General features: G+C 25.6%; 1 protein-coding gene across 9 annotated transcripts; it reads right to left on the reverse strand.

Moving 5' to 3' along the window:
* Nucleotides 1-1,373: 1,373 nt before the first annotated feature.
* LOC123273174 (dynamin) lies at nucleotides 1,374-17,140 on the reverse strand. Of its 9 annotated transcripts, XM_044740438.1 has the most exons (19): nucleotides 16,429-17,140; nucleotides 15,676-15,749; nucleotides 15,163-15,312; nucleotides 14,882-15,085; nucleotides 14,616-14,808; nucleotides 14,183-14,392; nucleotides 13,564-13,763; nucleotides 13,313-13,458; nucleotides 13,062-13,219; nucleotides 12,195-12,221; nucleotides 11,424-11,595; nucleotides 11,115-11,360; nucleotides 10,599-10,610; nucleotides 10,105-10,311; nucleotides 9,852-10,027; nucleotides 9,710-9,715; nucleotides 9,332-9,520; nucleotides 6,764-6,856; nucleotides 1,374-2,327 (listed from the first exon to the last, which is right to left on the reverse strand). In XM_044740438.1, exons 1-19 carry the CDS (start codon nucleotides 16,599-16,601, stop codon nucleotides 2,264-2,266), a joined length of 2,700 nt encoding a protein of 899 aa, XP_044596373.1. In that variant the 5' UTR covers nucleotides 16,602-17,140; the 3' UTR covers nucleotides 1,374-2,263. The 9 variants fall into 9 exon arrangements, with proteins under 9 accessions (XP_044596373.1, XP_044596375.1, XP_044596377.1 ...); XM_044740440.1 differs by lacking the exon at nucleotides 10,599-10,610; XM_044740442.1 differs by lacking the exon at nucleotides 12,195-12,221 and having other exon boundaries at nucleotides 16,429-17,138.
* Between the last annotated feature and the right edge of the window lie 3,003 nt (nucleotides 17,141-20,143).

The raw sequence follows: 20,143 nt of genomic DNA on the forward strand, positions 1-20,143 counted from the left end.
GAGACACATAAGTTAAATATCAGTGATAAAGTGATAGAGATCAGGAATGTATGAATAACAAGTATAGATTGAATGTCGTTGAAATGAGTAAAAATTAAAATTTGATATTTGAAAATTAAAAATCGAGATGTATTGTATGTATAAAAGAAGGAAAAGAGAGAAAATGTGGAAGATAGAATCAATATATTCGAGAGCTAATATTGTGAGATGGTATAAAAGTGGTTGCTAAATGTATGAGTGCTCGCACATAAAAACATGTATGAAGTATATGTATATGACCATACTAATTTATATTATCTTATAGAAATTCAAAGTTTAAAAAACTACTGTAGTTTTATAAACGCATAGATTTAAATATTTAATATATTTAAAATTATATTCTTTGTAAAACACATAATTTTTGTGATACAAATAAAACACATCTATCTAACTATCTAACTATCTATCTATCATTTATTAACATTCAATAAAGCTTATTAAATATAAACAAATCCTTCTATCAGTGCAACTATACAGAAATCATATATAATTATATATGAATCATATACAATTGTATATAATTTTTTTTATCTCAGAGTCTGCTACTCTAATGATTAATAATGTATTAATCTACAGTATTTTTTGTGGATGAAATAATAGGAACTGTATTAATTAAGTTAACTTATAAAAATTGATTATGTATACGATTTGCATTAATTGTAGTTATTTCAAGCTCTGATCTGCAAGTAAGTCTCGTAGGTAAACAGGTAGCGCGTCAGTCTGTCAAGCGTCAGGTCCCCGGTTCGATCCCCGCGAACTCCGAGTTTTTTTTTATTTTTATAGAAATAATTATATCTAATTCTATATAATTATATAGGGCCATTTTTCATATATAATTATGTATAATTATATATAATCTTTTTTACCCGGGTATATCAAAAAATTTTGTATTTAAAGATTCAAATTTAATTACTTTCCAGAAATAATATTTTTTGGAATGATTTTCAGGATTCGTAACTATGAATAACTATGTTGAGTAGAAAAAAAAATAAAAAAACAAAATTTTTTATACTTCGAAAACGATTTATTTTTTTTTTTGTGTAAATTAAAAAGGAATATTGTTTTTAATACTAAAACACTTTTATCTATACATAAATTATGAAATCGAAATCAACAATAGTTCACACCCGATCATTTGCCTTAAGTGACTGAGAGTCGTGCAATTATTCATATCAGTACGTTTTAAATTTACAAATTCAATTTAGTTTACATCAACGTAGTATTCTCTTATTAATTATTGCGGCCTCAATTACCTGAGTGTTTTATAGAACAAAATACGCTTAATCGACAATATAATACAATTATTTATAGAAATTGTATAACTTAGTAATTAAAAAAAAAAAAAAAAAAAAAAAAAAAAAAAAAAAAAAAAAATCGTCTTTTTCATGAAAATAAGCGTTTCTCTTGATAACAATCGAGGTAATTGTGTTTCTTTCAAATAATTGTCAAGATTAATTGTTAGTAATGTCCAGTAAATAAAAAATGGCTATAATACTGGTCGTATAATTTAAATTTCTCAATTTCAGATAGCCATGAAGATTTTTATCCATTGACAAAAATTATTGATAAGAATAAGTATACAAAATATTTATTTACATAGATTTTTGGACAATACTACATAGTAAATTACTATCAAGTATATTATTAATAGTTAAATTTAAACTAATTTACTTAAAATATATTATAAATTATGAGTGTTTTAATTAAGGGGCTTATTAATTATAATTTAAATAATGATATAAAAAAATAATAAACAGCCATTATTTATTCTTAACACAAGTGAAACGATTCAAAATATTTATCTTGACTGATTATTATAATATCGCTTATCATAATACTTTTTTCATGTATCCTGTGGTGATGTATATATCAATAACAATTGCCCATGACTGATGAAAAAAAAGTTAATAATTTATAAAAATTTAAATCACAAAAGGAATTACTGAATTATTTATGATTACTAGCAGTCTTGGTCATGACCAAGGGATGGTCTTGGTCTTCGTTGAGGTTTTTTTTTGCTTTACTTTTTTTTTTAATGTTTATACCACGTAAGTCTATTTATAAAGTTATGTTAAAATAACTAGCTGCCAAAACTTGAAATAAAAAAAAATAAAATAAAATAAAAAAAAGAAGACTTAAAATATTGGACTTGTTGTATTCGTTGATTTCCTTGAAACAGCTCTTGATGTTGGCATTTACGCAGGAAAATTATAAATCCCTTAGTTCAATTAAGTCGGCCAGAATATGGTCTATCAGGAATACGGGGAGGAATATTGGGTACAGGGCGCCTAAACAAACATATTAGATGTATTATAAATAATTGTAAAAATATTTTAATTAAATAGCTAAAAAACATATAATAAAATATTTTTTATAGAAATAAACCTTTTAAGTAATGCTATTAATTCTTAAATAAAAGAAAAATTGCATATCTGCAAGAGAAGAAAAAGCACAAATGCCATAATTACAAAACAATAATAATATAAAAAAAAACTAACTTTAAAACAAACGCAAGCATCGAAGCAATAAAATAAGTAATCATGCAGAAAAAATTTCAAATAAAATAAATAAACAATCTGTATAAGGAAATAAAGGATGAAAACTATAACAGGTGCCAATAAATATATAGAATGTAAATTCACATTTCTTTACTGTAAATTGTAATATTGTATGTTTACAATTGAAAATGCGTACTTCAGCATTCACCATAATGATTATTTTTTTTTATTATTTTTCATCTCTTATTTTTACTTATATATATATATATATATATATATATATATATATATATATATATATATATATATATATATATATATATATATATATATATATATATATATTCTATAACATATTATATGTTCTATATATACATTTACATTGCAATAAAAAGTATGACAAGTCGTTTTACTTTTGAATAGTATCAATGTTGTACATATGTATATTATTTTTACTCTTGAATTTAGTGATCATATATTTCTATAGTCAAAGAAAATATAATTTAAAAATTTTTATTATTATTAATCGAGTAGGATAACAATTTTTAACGTCATATCATCAAATTGAAGTGTTTAATTATTTTCTAAAATAAAAGTTTATTGAAAATTGATTGTAAAATAAACCACAATTAAAGTCACTTTTATTTAGTTCAAATACTTAAACTATTTTTAAAACAGTTTTTAATTCTTATTATTACATATAAAAAGTAAAATGACTTGTCAAAAAATAGTGATATACTTCTCGTAATGAGAATATTCCGTAGCAAGGCATAACCTGATTCTGCAAAGTAATGCTAATAATAATATCCATAATTCTACGTTTAATTGTTGTTCAATCTGTCTATTATATTTCATTTCATTATTCATTTTTGTTGCTTTTCATTGTAGTTTTAATATTTATTAACGTGGTAATACGCGTTTCAAAAAGGCGGTAATGGTTTTTCAATTTTTTTTTTCATAGTATGATAACATCATGTCTGTTGTGTTAAACTTAGTTGGCATACAACACAACCATTTCTGTTCAATGATTTGACTTTCTATCGCGTGTCTTGATAATTCGTTTAACATATGAATGATCAAATTTAAATGATCCTCGCAGTGCATTAAATGTAAGGCTATTAATTTAAACAAAAGCAATATCGCTTTAAACAGTAATTTTTTTATCTATTTAATTATTTTCTCTTTTTATAGCATAAATTACGAAGCGTGAATCACTATCGATTAATAGCTATATCAGAATCATGTGAAATTTTTTTTCAACTAAAAAAAAATTTTTTATCATTTATTTTTTCATTCCAAGGAGATCTATTATTTAGCTATAATGTAATTTTACATTGGGGGACTATATTTTGACTAATTTTTTATTTAATGATTATATTACTTTCTATAAATAATTATTAACATTATTTTTTGAACTTAGCAGTTCAATACTGGAAGATTTCATTAAATTAAAAACAATAAAATAAATTAGCCTCCATTATTTTATAAAAAAAAATTTTTGTAATTCATCCATCGTTTTAAATTTTGTTTGCAATGATATAAATTTCATAAAAATACAAACTTCAGTCACAATTAGATACACACAAAAATTATTATGTTTTATTTACTATGTAAAAATATTGTTTCGGGTTTTACGAATGGTTTATACTTTTGTAAAGTAAAACCATTAATTAAAAAAAAAAAACCTTTTAATTATTAATTTAATATAATAATTTATGCTCAATAATTTGAAGAAAAAAAAAATAAAAATTTCTCAACAAAATGACCGTTTAATATTCAATGAAATCAACGATTGAACAACTAAGCTATAAGCATACTTTTAAAATTTTCAAATCTTGTCTTACGGTAATTGTGTCAACATAGTTACACAAGCAAGTGATAAATTTAGTGCATTATATTTCAATGATAACGAAGATATATCAAAGCCCCTATTAGTGTTTACACCCTCATAAAATTTAAACTCCTTTTTTATATTGTTTATAAAGTAGGCAAGTATGTATATTATAATATTTTATTATTATTTATTTCAACATTAAGTTTATTAAATTTTTAATCGATTAATTGACTTGTCAGTGTCACCATTTGTAAAATGAAATAATAAAATTATAAATATTATAAAAAAAAAAAAATAATCTGTGATTATAAAGCACAGTTTTATTATTTAATAATTGCTGGAAGTTTAACTAAAATCCGTTTCTCTATTATAGATACATCTAGGAATAAATTTGACAAGTCGAAAATAAATATTACATATTATTTTGGCTACTATATAATATTAAAATAATCGAAAGACTACGATGTTTATAAAAATTAAAAATACCATCAACATCAATATTAAATAAATAATTAATACTTTTATTATTGCTAAAGTTCATCAGATCATATGTTATAATGTTTACATTATTATCGATGATGATGAAACAATAAAATTCAGTAAAACTCCCTTAAACAAAAACTAAAATTTTCGTTGTCAAATATTAACTAAAATTTACAAAAAAACACGATAAAATAAATAAATAATACGAATAAGTTAGAAAGTGCAATAGTGTACCCATAAAATTAACTCCTTGATATGCCATTTTATATGCCCCACACTAAAAATTAGTACCTAAATTACTATGACATTTTTTTATCAATCCATTATTATTATTTATAAAATAATATTTCGCAATGTCAAAGTTTATAAACTAATATCAAATGTACTATTCACTAACAAGCATGGGACATGACAATTTAATTATTTATTTGCAACAACAATTATCGTAATAATTATAGCTTTGAAATATCATTATTTATATGTATATTATTTAATGTCTTTTTTTTCTTATTGATCTATTTAACTCAGGTATACCAGTGCATGGAATGTAAATGTACTAATTTTCACTGTACAATAACATTACAATAATCCATTTCTGATTACAGTTAAACATTATTTATTTATTTATTTTTCTTTTTCTTTATCTTTCTTTTTTATTGGTATCATTTTCCATTAGAAAATAAATAATATGTATCTGCATATATTGTTTTTTTTTATCTTCATTTTATCAATATTCATTGATACGTAATCAGAAATTTATGTACATCAAATTTCAATAAAAGTAAAAAAAAATTGACAATTGTCGTTTTTTATGATAGAAAAAAAGTTATTAGGCCCAGCAAAAAATATATTTAAATTAAAATATAATTTATTCTGTCCATTATTATCATTGATCTTTCCAATATTTTGATTTCATTTAGCTGTATTTTTACAACAACTATAAACAATTGTGTAAAGTATATTTCAATTTAATCGATAATTTCTACAACGTTACTTTGCTTTATCTGTCATTATTTTCAAACGTTTTTACTACATTTAATTTTTTTTTTTTTTTTTAATAAATAATTGATGGATTAGTGGAAGTTTAAATATACAAAGTTATAATGATTATTATCATTATTTTTAATAATCTGCATCTGAGAAGAATTCAACATCAACAAATTTGAAAAATATTTTCAAATAACAAAGTATTAGTTTAAATGAAATTGTCTCCATAGATTAAGACTGCACAAATTATTTTTTTTGTTTTAAATTCCGATTAACGCGTGAATAGTTTTAAGTGTTTATCGCAACACTTTTTTCCAATAATTTATTTGAACAATTCATATATACTTTAAAACGACTAACAGCATGACAGAATTAATTATTATTGTTATAATTATTTATTTATTATTATAATTTTTTTTTTACAATAAAACTTTGTTTCTTTTCAATAATTTATACATAATTTTAGTCTGTGTTTTAATAACACAGTATAAATGCTTGTGGAATGATTTTGCTATTTTAAAGACGATTATAATACCAGGATTCTTAAGTAGACTTTTCAGGAAATTAATTAAATACTTCTGGTAATTAATTAATTATAAATTTTTGAATGCATAAGGCTTTTTGGATTGGTAGTTTATACTAACAAAATTAAAAAAGAAGCCTTCTCCATTAATCAAGTTTGGAGACATGCAAATAGAAAGAGCAGTTATTCGCAAACTTGTTACATTTTTAAAAACAGAAATAAAAAGTATTAGTGCATTTGCAACCCTGAATAGTCTACCGTACTACGTAATTAGATTTTGTAGAACACTTCTGTTACGACAAGAAGTGAAGACTTAATTATTGTTTATTTATATTCTTTAATTGAAATTAAAAATTATTAACAAAATATATTGAAAGCCATCGTATTGCATTTATTTACTTGATCCTGAATGCATCCATCAGCTCGTTCACAGCAGCATTAGCAGCAGCTTGTGTCGCGGCTTGAGTCACTCTTTGTTGGATACCTCCGCGACTAAACACATCACGTATAAACTTTGAACTATGCTCTTATTTTTTTTTTATTTCTTATTTTATTTTATGTTATTTGACGTCAACTCATGATTTTTACTGTTTTTTTTTTTTATACTTATAGAAAACACCCAGAAGAATGCATCGTTTAAAAAAAAAAGTCTTTATCTTTATTCTTAAAATTTTTACTTTAATTGAACAATGTATGATATTCAAAAGTTAAGCATCAAAATATTTAAACGATAATTCTAAGCTTAATGCAGGCACCGACTTATGATTTTAACTTTTGCGTAAAAGAATATTTTTTTTTTTTATGAAAAGAAACTAAAACCATTTGTTAAAAATAAAGCATAAAAAAGCCATAACCGTGTAATGTAAAATAAGTATACCTCACATTTAATAACATTAGTTTATTACTGATATAATTTCTATTTATGTTTTATTAGAAAATTCACGTTGAAAAAGTCGATTCGTGTCAGGTCATTCATCCTCTCACAATGATATTTCCAAAATATTACTTTTTGTATTTAATGGTTTACATCTTGTTTGAAAAATTAAGTATTTAGGCTACAGAGTGCGTCTAAGAATTAGACATCTATACATTTACTTAAAGAATATATTAAAATATATATAAAAATATACCAACTTTTTTCATATCATAATTTAGGAATAGTCTACCAAAGTATGTTTTTAAAATTTTTTAAATATTAGACGATAGTTAAAAAACAAAATTTTTTTCTTCTGCATACTTCAAATTTTGTAATAATCTGTTATCTAACTCTCTAATTTGCATTCATTAAAAAAATAATAAGTATACAAGTAATTTATCGTATGCATTTTTTATTTTGCGTCGTCAAAAGTTAATCTTTTTTATCGTCAACATAAATAATTAAATTTATATAAACTTAGTCGGTCCCAGTGGTTGAGTAATTAGTATACTTGTCACTCCGGATTCGATTATCGGTCAGTAATAGCTTCTTGGGATCCAGTAGTAGTTAAAATATTCGTTTCGTCTCTGTGCTATTATAGACAACTTTGCGGTAATTAAAGGCAGTTGCAACCATAATTTAATGGTGATAATAGGAATAAAAAGGAAGAAATAAGGAAGGAGAAAGTAAACTTTATAAAAAAACCAAGAAAAAATATACAAATAAAACTGTATCATTCAAGCCATTTTATGGAGAAATTCTCGGAAAAAATACTTAATCATTCAACTACCGTCTAGTATATTTAAACAAATTTTGAAATTTCAAAAATGCACACCTCATAACGCTCATTTAATTTTTGAAAAAAAAAATCAGTCGTATTACTGACTTGTTTTCATTCTTTGAACAATTGAACAAATTGTGTTTTAATTTTAGATTCAAACATTTCACGCCATTTTTATCTCAGATCTCAATTTATTTTGTATTGTTGTTCAATTGTCCATGTAATACAACTAAATCTGTAATATGACTTATCTTTTTTTTTTAATTAATTAAGTGAGCGTTATGAATGGTGCACTTTTGGATTTTCAAAACTTTTTTTTTCTTAATTTGTTTGGAAAAGTATTTTAATAATGCCTATAAACGGCTTTTTAAAGTTTAAACTTTATTGAGAAGATAAAAAAATTTTTTTTTTAACTCCTTCAACTTTTTACTAAAAATACATATTTTTAAAGAGTTGGTATTTCATAAAAATACTTGTTATATCAGTAATAAATAAAAAAAAAAAAAAAAAAAAAAAAAACCAAGCTAATAAAACGTAAATTTCAACTCTTTACCCGGCTACGGCCTTTATATATATATTTACAATATTGAAAATCTGTCATGCTGTTAGTAAGTAAATAAACTTGTTTATTTCTTTTAAAGCTAATAGAAAACTATGATACCAGCATTTTTGGTCTACTTTAGTTTTTTTATATTTTTTTAGCAAAACAAACAAAATGTACAACATATTATTCAATAGGTCCTGATCATAATTATTTTGTATCGCTGGACCTAATTTCCATTTCAGAAATAAATATATAAACTCTGCTTATTGTACATACATTTTTGTACTTATTATTATTAATTAATAGTAATAATTATTGTTATCATTAATCATAGTTTATCCGAATATAAATTAAAAATAAAACAAATAAATGGATGGTTTAATACGATCAGAAACAAAAAAATTGTAGGATTATTAAAATCAAGTTATTACAATTTTTTTCCGAAATGTTGACTAGTTAAATGCAACGGGTATACTGATTAGTAGAGAAAGGACTTGTGTTAGTGCGAAGACTTATTGTCGGCGCCTGCAATAGAAAGTGATGTTAGCACCAAAGCCCAAAATGATTTGCGCGATGTTTATTAGTTTTATAATAATATAATAAAAAACAAGTTAAACACAGTGCCGAAATTAAGAATATTTTTAATGATGCTTTCACGTGGGCACTTGTGACATAAAGGATAAAAAAATATAAAATAAGATATATATTATTTATTTGAGTACTTACGATGGGATTAGGGGAGGTGGAAGCCCGGGTGTTCCACGTGATGGTGGTGGACCTCCAGGTCCAGGTCGGTTGGGGATAGCTGGAGCTGGTCGTCCACCTGCTGGTACTGGTGGTGGTGCTCGTGAACTTGCAGGTGGTGGAGGTTGAGTCACACCACGTCTAGGACCTCCTGGTGACGGTGGCGACAATCTAAAACAATAGTTTATGTTTATTAAACACATGTCTGATCATTTAATTACTGCATAACTAAATTATTTAAAATTTTTGTTCTTCATTTATTGCTCTTGGTGTTACTAAAAAACTAGTTACAATAATTCGTGAAGGGTTTCTACAATCGGGCGATTTAAAACAGAATAAAATATCGAGTAATCGTCTTACCCATAACTGTGACATTGATGTTTGATAGTATGTAGCAAAGACACATAATAAACAATATGGAGAAGACAGAAAATGATTTAATTTAAAAATTGTTTTTTGTTATGTAGAGTTAGAATCGCTAATAATTTAACGCGTTATTTACCTTGGGTTTTCACCCGATGCAAGCCAATCATTTTTCACTGGTGGTGGCACAGGTGTTGATACAGTAGCCATTGATACATCTCCAATTATACGTAGAGCTTCTTTGCATGCATGATACATTCGCAACATTTCTTCTCGTTTCTGAGCTTCTTCCGGTGACTCTTCCATCATTGAAGACTAATAAAAATTGATATTGTTTAGTATAAGTATAATAAAGAATTATTAAATAAATTATTTTATAACTTTTAATTTACCTGATCACCACTGGCATATAAATGAGCTAATAATTCTCCATTTATAAAATCCTTGGCGTTATTGATTATTAAATGCATTATTGTTTTTGGAACAAGATCTCGAGTAGTCTTTGTAACTATTTTCATGTATGAATCAACCAAGTTTCTTATCGTCTCCACTTGACGTTCCAATTGTGGATCCATTGAGGACTGACCTTCATTACCACCCTTCAAATAATTATATTGCAACATTAAAATGATTTACTTTAAATAATTAATTTACTAAAAACCAATTAGTATTAAATAAAAAACTAAACTCGTGTTATGTATAGATAGTTGTTGTATACGCACTAATTGATACATATATTTTTAGTGCTAGCCGGGTAAATTACAAAAAAATGTGTTTGTTTATGTTCTTAAAGCTTTGTATCATTTTACAATACATTAAGTGGCGTGTGTGTAGTTGTTTCTTTTAACTTGTGAGATCATTGTCAAGTTGATCAAACTTTACAAACCTCATATCCTTCCTTTCGATGTTCAAAGTTCATAAATAAAACAAAATCAATTTAATAATAAAATAAATAACTTTGCAATCAAATTACTTATTTGTTAATGCAAAGAAAAAAAAATATAAAAAAAAATTGTATGTGCATATATTAAATGCTGAGTAACACAATTTATTTGACAATTGTCTTTTTAAAATTTTCATACGCTTAAAAAAAATGTAAATGATGCATTAATTGAATTTAGAATGATTTTAAATTAAATGTTAGAGATAAGATATTGATAGATTAATCTTGGGAGGTAAAGTCTTATCACTATGTTATTTTTCAAAAGAAATTATTCAATCCACACATCCTTAATTGTGACTCACCAAAATTTTTTTATCCTACAAATAATATAATCTTTGTATGAATATAAATAGAAATTCAATGAAAAAAAAAGGTACGAAAAATGTTTCATCTAGATTCCTAATTTCAGTATAAGTCGATATAACAATAAGTGATTATAAAATAGTAAGTGATAATTACCTCGCCATCACCATTGGCTGCTTCTGTTGATTTCTCAGGATAAACACCAGCTCGCAAGAAAGATGCTTTCCAAGAATCAACATCATCTTGAGTTTCACAACTAAGCTCAAGTTGCTTGTAATCTTTATAAACGTTGCGACCTTCGGGGTTAAATAGCGCAAATAAATGACGTCGTGACATGAATCCTTGTTCAAGATCACGAAGTTTTAAGCCATCCAGTGGTAACATGTATTTTTTTTCACGCTCCTAAAAATTTATGAAAAGTAAGTTGAGTTTTCAGTAAAAAATTTAATTTCTTTAAAAACTTACCTCTTCGTCTTTAAACCAAGATATACTCTCAGATGTTAAAACAAACCAGTAGTCTCTTGAACCACCTTTCATAATACCTAAATTATGGATACACATGTAACCTTTACGAATAACTTGATTGCCAAGTGTATGACGTCCAGCTTTAACAGCGTTCTCGGAAGATTGTTGAGCGCTAAAACAAATTAAAAATATTTTTATTATTTCATTAAAAGTTATGTGTAAAAAAAATAATTGTTTATGTAATAATATTAATAATAAAAATAATAAAATTAATAATAATAAAAAAATAATAATAATGAAATTAAAAGAAATAATAATAGTAACGAAAATTATTTTTTTTTAAGCATTAAAATTATGAATTTCACAATGCTGTTTTTTTTTCAACTATCAGTAAGTACATTAATTTCAATACGTAAAAAAAAACAACTTTTATGCAAACGAAAAAAAAAAGCAAATTAAAGTTTTAAGCAATTATTAACTAGATCCAACTAAATCACTTAAACTATAACAATTTCAATGATTTTATTGTTGTTCATGTTGGTATGAATTTGCTTTTATGATATCAATCCAAATTGTAAAAGAAGCATCAACTTTTCATGAAAAATAAATATGATGAAAATCAAAAATAAATTAAGAAAGAAAAAAAAATTTAATATAACAGTAAAAATTAAAAAATAAGTAATTGATAAAAAATAAAATAATTAATAATTAGAGATTATAATTAAATAAAAAAATATTATTTCCTTGCGATTGATGTTGATGTTTTCTTACCTTGAATTATAAATACTGGCGGCCGCGCTGCCAATATAATTAAATAATTGTTTTTATTTATGACGATTTTAACGCATAGCGAAGTATGAAAAATATAGAAAATTCAGATAGAAAAATTAAAAAAAACGCATCATTTTTGATAGCAAAGAAATGCAAATTAAAAAAATTAAAATTCTCAAGCTTGTTAAAAATTCTAAATAAAAATTATATCTAACCAATAGCTGTTATAATTGAAACAAAAAAAATCAATATTATTTAATACTAAATTATGCCTGTGTGTAGTATAAATGTGATAAAGTGATTATTTTGATTCTAGTGCAAGTGCTTCATTGATTTTAATGCAACGGTGTTTATATTTCATTTCTGTCAACTTCAATACTTTTTTTTTTTAATCATTAACAACCAATTATCTAAAGAAAAGCAGTAGTTACTTTAATTTTGAAATAAACAAAGCGCTAAATTATAAAACAATAATTTATTGCTGTATTTACATATAATTATTGCTACAAAATAAATAAAATAAATTAATAATTTGATTCACTCGTTATGTGTCAGTTATTTACGAGTTATAGAATTATAATATTATGGATGCAGTGAAATATACTGTATTTTCAAGCGTGAAAAAATTACAATTACGTCCAAGTTTTACAACAAAATATCTACTTTAAATAATAACAATAAAAAAATAACAAATTTATTGAATGAGAAAGTATATATATGATGAATTGACTTACGAACAAATATAAAATATATCACAAAAAAAATGAAAAAAGCAGCGCCAATTAAAAAATCATCCTATGCTTAAGCTATAGAATTCAACAGTAAAAAAAAAAAAATAAAAAAGAAATAAACATAACTATATCTTACTTGGCAAAACCTATGAAATCTTCATGATTAGTATTCATATAAGCCAACTCGCAATCAACGAGAAGAATAAGTTGTTCTTTACAAAGCTGTTCTCGTTGTCTGACGTAAGTAGTAATTATTCGTTCAGTTTCTTCTCTTAGTCTAGGATAGCGTGACATCTAAAATATTAATTTAATTATATTAATATCAAAAAAACTTTTAATATATTTATCTTAATAAATTCATCCAAATTATTATTGATTTAAACTAACCCTATCTGTACAAATGCGCACAACATTACTAAGTTCTTGCACGACTAGGTCAACACATTTTAAACTTGGCTCTTTTAACCTATTTATTTGTTTTTTCACAATAGCTTCAAAGGCCATGTCAGGAGTGAAGAGTCCCACCCTAATACCTAAAAAAATTTTTAAATAAAAATAAGAAATTGTGTTTAAAAATTATATTGCTTGAAAAAAAAACATAATAAACGAATTTCTTTCAATTATGGAATAAAATTTACCATGAATATTTCTGATTGCAAATGCAATCTCTCTGCGTAATTCCTTTTCATCAAATTCCATTTTAACAATTTCGAAAGGAAATCTTTCGTGGAACAATCGATTTATTTTAGCACCACCACTCAATTCCATTGTATTTATTTGAGCAGATCCAGAGCCTTCAATAGTTCTTTCAAAATCTGATTGTAGTTGTTGAATCATCCTTAAAACAATAAGTGTTCAAATTAAATACTTTGTTGTTTAAATAATGTTGTAAGGTAAGAGCCTTGGAATCATTAAAAGGTCGATTAAAAGAAAAAAAAATCTTAAAGCAAATTGGTTATTAAAGAAAAATCAAATGTCACACGTAATAATAAGTTATTCAATTTAATAAAAATAACCATGCGGTAGAATAAAATAACTAAAAATTATAAAAATAAAACTCCCAATCAAAAATTTAAACGCGAAAAATAAAATACCTACATAAACATTTGAATCGATCTGAAAACAGTACAAAATAATTGACTCCAGTAGATGCCAAGACCCTAATATTGATTGTATCAATTGTAAACTATATTGATTTATCGGTTTTATTAAAAATAAAATTTAAAAAATGATATTAACACAAATTAATTTACTTACTGTAACATAGCTTTTGTTTTAATAGCAGGATCATCCGGTCTAAAATGCTTATACTGTTCAACATCTTTTTCCAAAGTTAACAATTGCTTTTGTAATCTATCACGTAATGCAGGTAGAGTATCTCGAATATGGTTAGTCAATTGTTGATTAAGAACTCGCTGCAAATACGGTGTTCCCAATCTGTCTGCCAAATGTCGATATGATGGATGGCTAAATTAAAAAATAGAATTAAATTTATATAAATAAGGTAAAAGCCCCAATAGATGATCACGTACCAGTATATGATCACTCCATGTATCTGTATATCTATATTCACAAATATAGGTATACAAATACATGGAGTGATCATATACTGGTACATGATCATCTATTGGGGCTTTTACCTTACTACAAAATTTCAATATTTTATTTTTTACGTCAGTAGAAATAATACCTGAGAAAAAATTTTCTTTCAGCTGCCAAAGCATTTTTAATGTCTTTCCTTCCATCAATATCTTTCTGACTTCGGTTCACCACACCAATATACCCTCGTCGCAAGGGTAATAATTTATTTTCCAAAATATCTCGTGCATCTGTACCTTCGTCCATAAGATCGAGCTTAGTGATAACACCAATTGTTCTGACACCTGTAATAATTTTACAATTATTAATTATTCCATTTAACAAAATTAAAATAAATAACATTAATCGTCTTTTTACCTTGAAGATCAACTTCTTTGGCAAGTTTTAAAGCATCACTGTTAGCTAAATCAGTATTTGCTGGTGTCACTGCTAATATAAGACAATTTTCTTTTTTTATGAATTGGAAAATCATTCCTTTAATTTGATTTTCAATATCAGCAGGTTGATCACCGATTGGAACTTTTGTAAGACCGGGCAAATCAATTAGAGTCAAGTTCAAGACTGCAAAGATATTGTCATTAAATGATTGTTCATGGAATGAGTAAAGATTTAGGAAAATAAATCGAAAACATGTATACCATTTGGCGAATAAACTCTCAAGTTTATGGGTACATTCGATATTCCTTTATTACTTCCTGTAACTCGATCAGTTTCAGCTTCGATTTCTCTACGAACTTCATCAAAATCCACGAATTTTTTGCCTTTACAATGCAAAAATTCTGCATATTCTGTAATAATAATTTTAAAAAATTTTTATGTTCAAAAATAATCAAACAAAAAATTGAAAGTATTTTTTTTTGTCATAGTATCAAGTTCATTAGTCTCAAATTATATTTATAATTTTATTATCAATTATTTGAAGCATCCAGGATGTAAGATAATGAATGAACGATAATCAAAGAGGAAGTTTTATTATTTAGATTTATCAAATAGAAAAGAACTCATTGATTCAAAGTCATTTCTACAATTCTTAAATCTTAAATAGATAAATAAAGAAAAAAAAATTTACTATTTAATTGCCACAAGCACATATGCAACGTTTTAATAGACAAAAAAAAATACTATTTAATGATATCATACAACTGACTCACCAGTAGTGCTGTTGATGAGTTGTAAAATGAGTGGTCTTCTTGTTACAATCCCTGATCCTCTTGGCAGGAAGTCTCTGTAAATAATAGTATCATTTAATATTTTCATCAATCAATAAAATTTAATTAATTAATAATAATAATGACAATAATAAAAAACCCAATGAAATATTAAAAAATCGAATTATTCTTTTTAAAAAATATAGAAAATTGTGTTAAATAATGAAAAATATTTATGAATTAATAATTTTAATAAAATAATATATACTATAAATTTATGGAGTATTTAAACATATTGAGTAGCGAATCAAACGATTGACAGGCCACCACGAATGGGCGCTTTGACGTCATAAAACTTGGGCCGATATTGCCGATAGAGATATAAGTGCTCCATATTAATAATGTATTTACCATTAGTCGAGTTTTGATTAAAAAATCTATATTAAATGTCACACAAATTATATTTTGTATAAATACGTACTAATGACATTATATCAAAACTAATAATTACTTATGATTAAAATGAAAAATAAAAAATTCCATTACGCCGTAACTTTAATCGCCACGCCTTGTATTAAATATAAAGATTCAATAGTTAAAAGAGAGATATAGAAAGATGTAAAGAAAGAGGACAAGATTTTTAATCAATAGAAGTGCTCTCCATACTGTCAGAAATTTTCTAGATATAAAAACAATGATAGCTAAAGTTGTAATGAATAAAGTAATTTTTTATAATATATAGATGTCATAACTTACTTTCCAACAAAATTTTCTAAAACAGAACTTTTTCCCGCACTTTGACCACCCACAACAGCAATTTGGGGAAGATCTAATTGCATAGACACTCCAAGTTGAGTAAAAGCATCTTGGAGTTTATTAACAATTGGAATCAATTGTTCCATACCCACGTTACCCACGGTACTCGACATAATTTATAAATTTATGTGTATCGTCAACTAGGAGAAGACGTATCACCGCGGCTTACGCCGTTTATTACTTGCGTCCTGATGATACTCTTCCCGTGGACGTTAATCGAGCTTGTCCACTTCTACTTGTGATTACAGATTTTACTGCCACCACCTCTTTGTAAAACGACTAAACGAAATCTCTCTTCTTATTCGCTGGCGGTAGTGGATATTAGCAAAATGGCCGATATCACTTTTTTTGTCACATTCATTCTTATAGAATAGATATTTTTTTTCTTAACCACATCTTCACTATTTTAATTATTATTTTGTACGATTTTGGTAATACTATTGGAGCACTTATTTATTTACTATTATAATGGCTAAGAAGAGTAATCAAGCACTGAGGTTCTCCTTTTACCACCGTGTTAGTAGTATCTTACATATACACACATTGAGAACGGTTCAATCGATAATAGAAGCGTGCGCAGTGAGAATCTTGTCATGACCCATGACCTAGTTTTAATGTCCAGATAAAAATCCATATTTTACTTTCAGTAGATGATCAATCGTTATTACTCTTACTGAAACAATTTAATAAAAATTAGTTTTTTTCGTTATTGTTATAATTAATATAAACTAATAATTTATAAATTATTTTACATTAATCGAATTTTTTTTCTAAACCCTCGCGGTTTATCGTATGAGTTTTTGTCAAATACAACATATTTTGTTATTAATTTACTTGCTGCTGTATGTGTACTGATATCAATATGAATAATATAAATATGAATATAAATAATATGTATTGTTTATTTATCAGAAAATAGTGATAAAAAATTATCATTTTTTAATTTTTCTTTCATTATCTATGTATATTTTAACCATATTTATTACCTTTTAATGTTGATTTTAACCGGATAATTAGTGTTCTACGTAACCGACTATGCATAAAGCCAATTAAACAAAAATGCGTGATTAATTGTTATAACGCTATCTACAGTAAAACTTATATTTAAAAATTTATTTTTTAAAATAACAATTGAAAAAATTTTTTTAATTTGTCTTGAGAAGAAATCAAGGAAATTTACTAAACTTATTTTAATGTAAATTGAAACAATGCTTAGCATTATGAATCGTGCTAAAGATTTAATATCAACAAATATAAGTATCGTCGTGTAAAAATATTGATATTACATTATAAATTTTTTTTTTACGGACTCCTGCAAATAAAAATATATATAAGTATTTTCAACATAATAAATATTTTAGTCAAATATTTATTGATTGCTAAATAATTAGATACTCAATATAAGAGTTCATTAATCATTTAAATAAAGTAAGGTAAAAGCCCCAATATATGATCACTCCATGTATTTGTATACCTATATTTGTGAGTATAGATATACAAATACATGGAGTGATCACATACTGGTACATGATAATATATTGGGGCTTTTACCTTACACGTAGTTTTATTTGTGGATAAAAAAACGATTCTCTTGATCATTAATATTCAAAAGATAGAATAGAATTTATTCATAAAAATATTATTCAGGTTATAGAAAATATTCTAATATTAAATGTACTAACTTTTACTTACTACTCGTAGTAAATACATAGAGACGTATTGTATATTGATTTTTCTTACGCGAAATAATGTATACTTTAATTAAAATATAAAAATTAATTAAATACTAAATTGAGTTAACCAACGAAATATTTATTATGGTTTACTTAAAAATGAGAGAATATAAGAAAATTTGAATAATAGTAATAATTATGCAAATATCAAGTGCAGTTACAGAAAATGCGTTCCGAGCGATGATGATCGCGGAATTGTTACCACCAAATATAGCCTCCTCTGAGGACTTGATATAACAATTGAAATATCTCACGTTGAGTATGTCCGGGAAGAAGTAATGTCTAAGATCCAGAATTAGAAAAAAATACCCTCATCTGTTAATTAGATGAAACAATTTTTATAGGCTGATTTCAATATTATGAATTTATAAAAACAACCTCTGCCATCAAAAGTCTGCTACAATTAATAATAATTAAATAATTAACAACTAATTTATTTATAATTTTTCCCTTCTCATGTTAATTACACGTACTAAGCTAAAACCGTCAATATTTTATATTATATGCCTTACTGTAGTATAGGCACCCATCTCTATGATTGCAATACTTACCTGCTGCCAGGTGAGAAAAGGTACTGTAAATTTACCGTTATAATTCTGAAATAATACGGTATTTCTGTGGTCATTTTGGCCAGTTTTTTTATTATAGTTATATAGCATTTCTACCGTACTTTTGCTGCAAAGTTCAGAAATAATACTATAAAATTACTGTAAAACTCTAGAACTTTTACCGTAAAAAATCTATGTATTAACTATAATATTACTATAATTTTACAATAATAAAATCGTATTTCTACGGTAAAAATACCAAAGATATACTGTAATTTTGCCGCGTTTGTACTGATATAATTAAAGATATAATGCTTTCTACCGTAAGATGGACGGTTGTGTTTATTACTCGGTGAGTCTTATTAGGTGACTGAGTAAATAGATATGGATAGTGTCTCTGATAGCTCAACTGGTAGAGCCTTCGGCGCGTAACTAAAAGATCCGGGTTCGAATCCCGGTCTAAACTAAAAAAAATTATTAATAATAATAATAATCGAGAAATTAGTTTATCAACCTCTTAAAAATTATTCATAATAATTTATAATATTATAAAAAAAAATTTCAAGCTATTGAAAAATAGTAGTAAAGCAGCATATTTTTGGTATTTTGCCGGTAATAGAAAGTAGGGGTAATAGAAAGTAGATCTTCTTTTCCGGTTTTTTGCTGCAATAGTGCCGCAGATATACAGTAAATATGCGGTATATTTACGGTTTAAATGCTGTAAATATACCGTAATTTTTCTATTGTATTGCCATAAATATTCTGAATTTATTTCGTAATTTTTTCATAATAATTCGACAAAAAAACTGGCTAAAATAACTGAAGTATTACGGTAAAAATACAGCATTTATATCGTATAAATACCGAATCTTTACGGCATTTCCAAAACCGTGAGGGAAATAAATGTAGCTTATTTCCCTCACATGTTAATTAAAAATTACGAGCATAATTTGAAAATAAAAAAAAAATTAAATGTATTTAAATGTGGTAATTACATTAAAATCATCGGCAGTCTTTATAAGAAAAAGTTCAATTTCGAAAATTTAAGAAGAATACATTCTGATAAAAGAGACAGACGATATGATTTTTCGTGCAAGAGGTATTATTTCTCACTTCCCTTTGTTACATAACACACTTTTTTCCCAGCTCTACTTTGTATTTACTTCCATCATTATTATCACTTCATTATACTCACTACTTCTTTTGACCCCACCCCCCTGCATATCGGGATTTTTTCATTCCCAACACACACTTCTTAATGCGGCTGTGGACCGACTTGTGCCTTCTGTACCGCATTGACCCTGGTCCTTACCACTCGGGTATTGGAACAGAAACATGGGGAAACCACAGAGAAAACCCATGATAGTACAGTCG

This window comes from Cotesia glomerata, linkage group LG10 (genome assembly GCF_020080835.1).
Source record: "Cotesia glomerata isolate CgM1 linkage group LG10, MPM_Cglom_v2.3, whole genome shotgun sequence".
NCBI lineage: Eukaryota > Metazoa > Arthropoda > Insecta > Hymenoptera > Braconidae > Cotesia > Cotesia glomerata.

Bases quoted from the DNA above. Each gene is read 5' to 3' on its own strand.
- LOC123273174 (XM_044740438.1), bottom strand. From the start codon at position 16,601: ATGTCGAGTACCGTGGGTAACGTGGGTATGGAACAATTGATTCCAATT. The intron at 13,220-13,312 runs GTTAGTTTAAAT...TTAATATTTTAG, and splicing joins TGCGCATTTGTACAGATAGG to ATGTCACGCTATCCTAGACT. The intron at 2,328-6,763 runs GTAAATAAATGC...ATGTTTGTTTAG, and splicing joins ATGGATGCATTCAGGATCAA to GCGCCCTGTACCCAATATTC.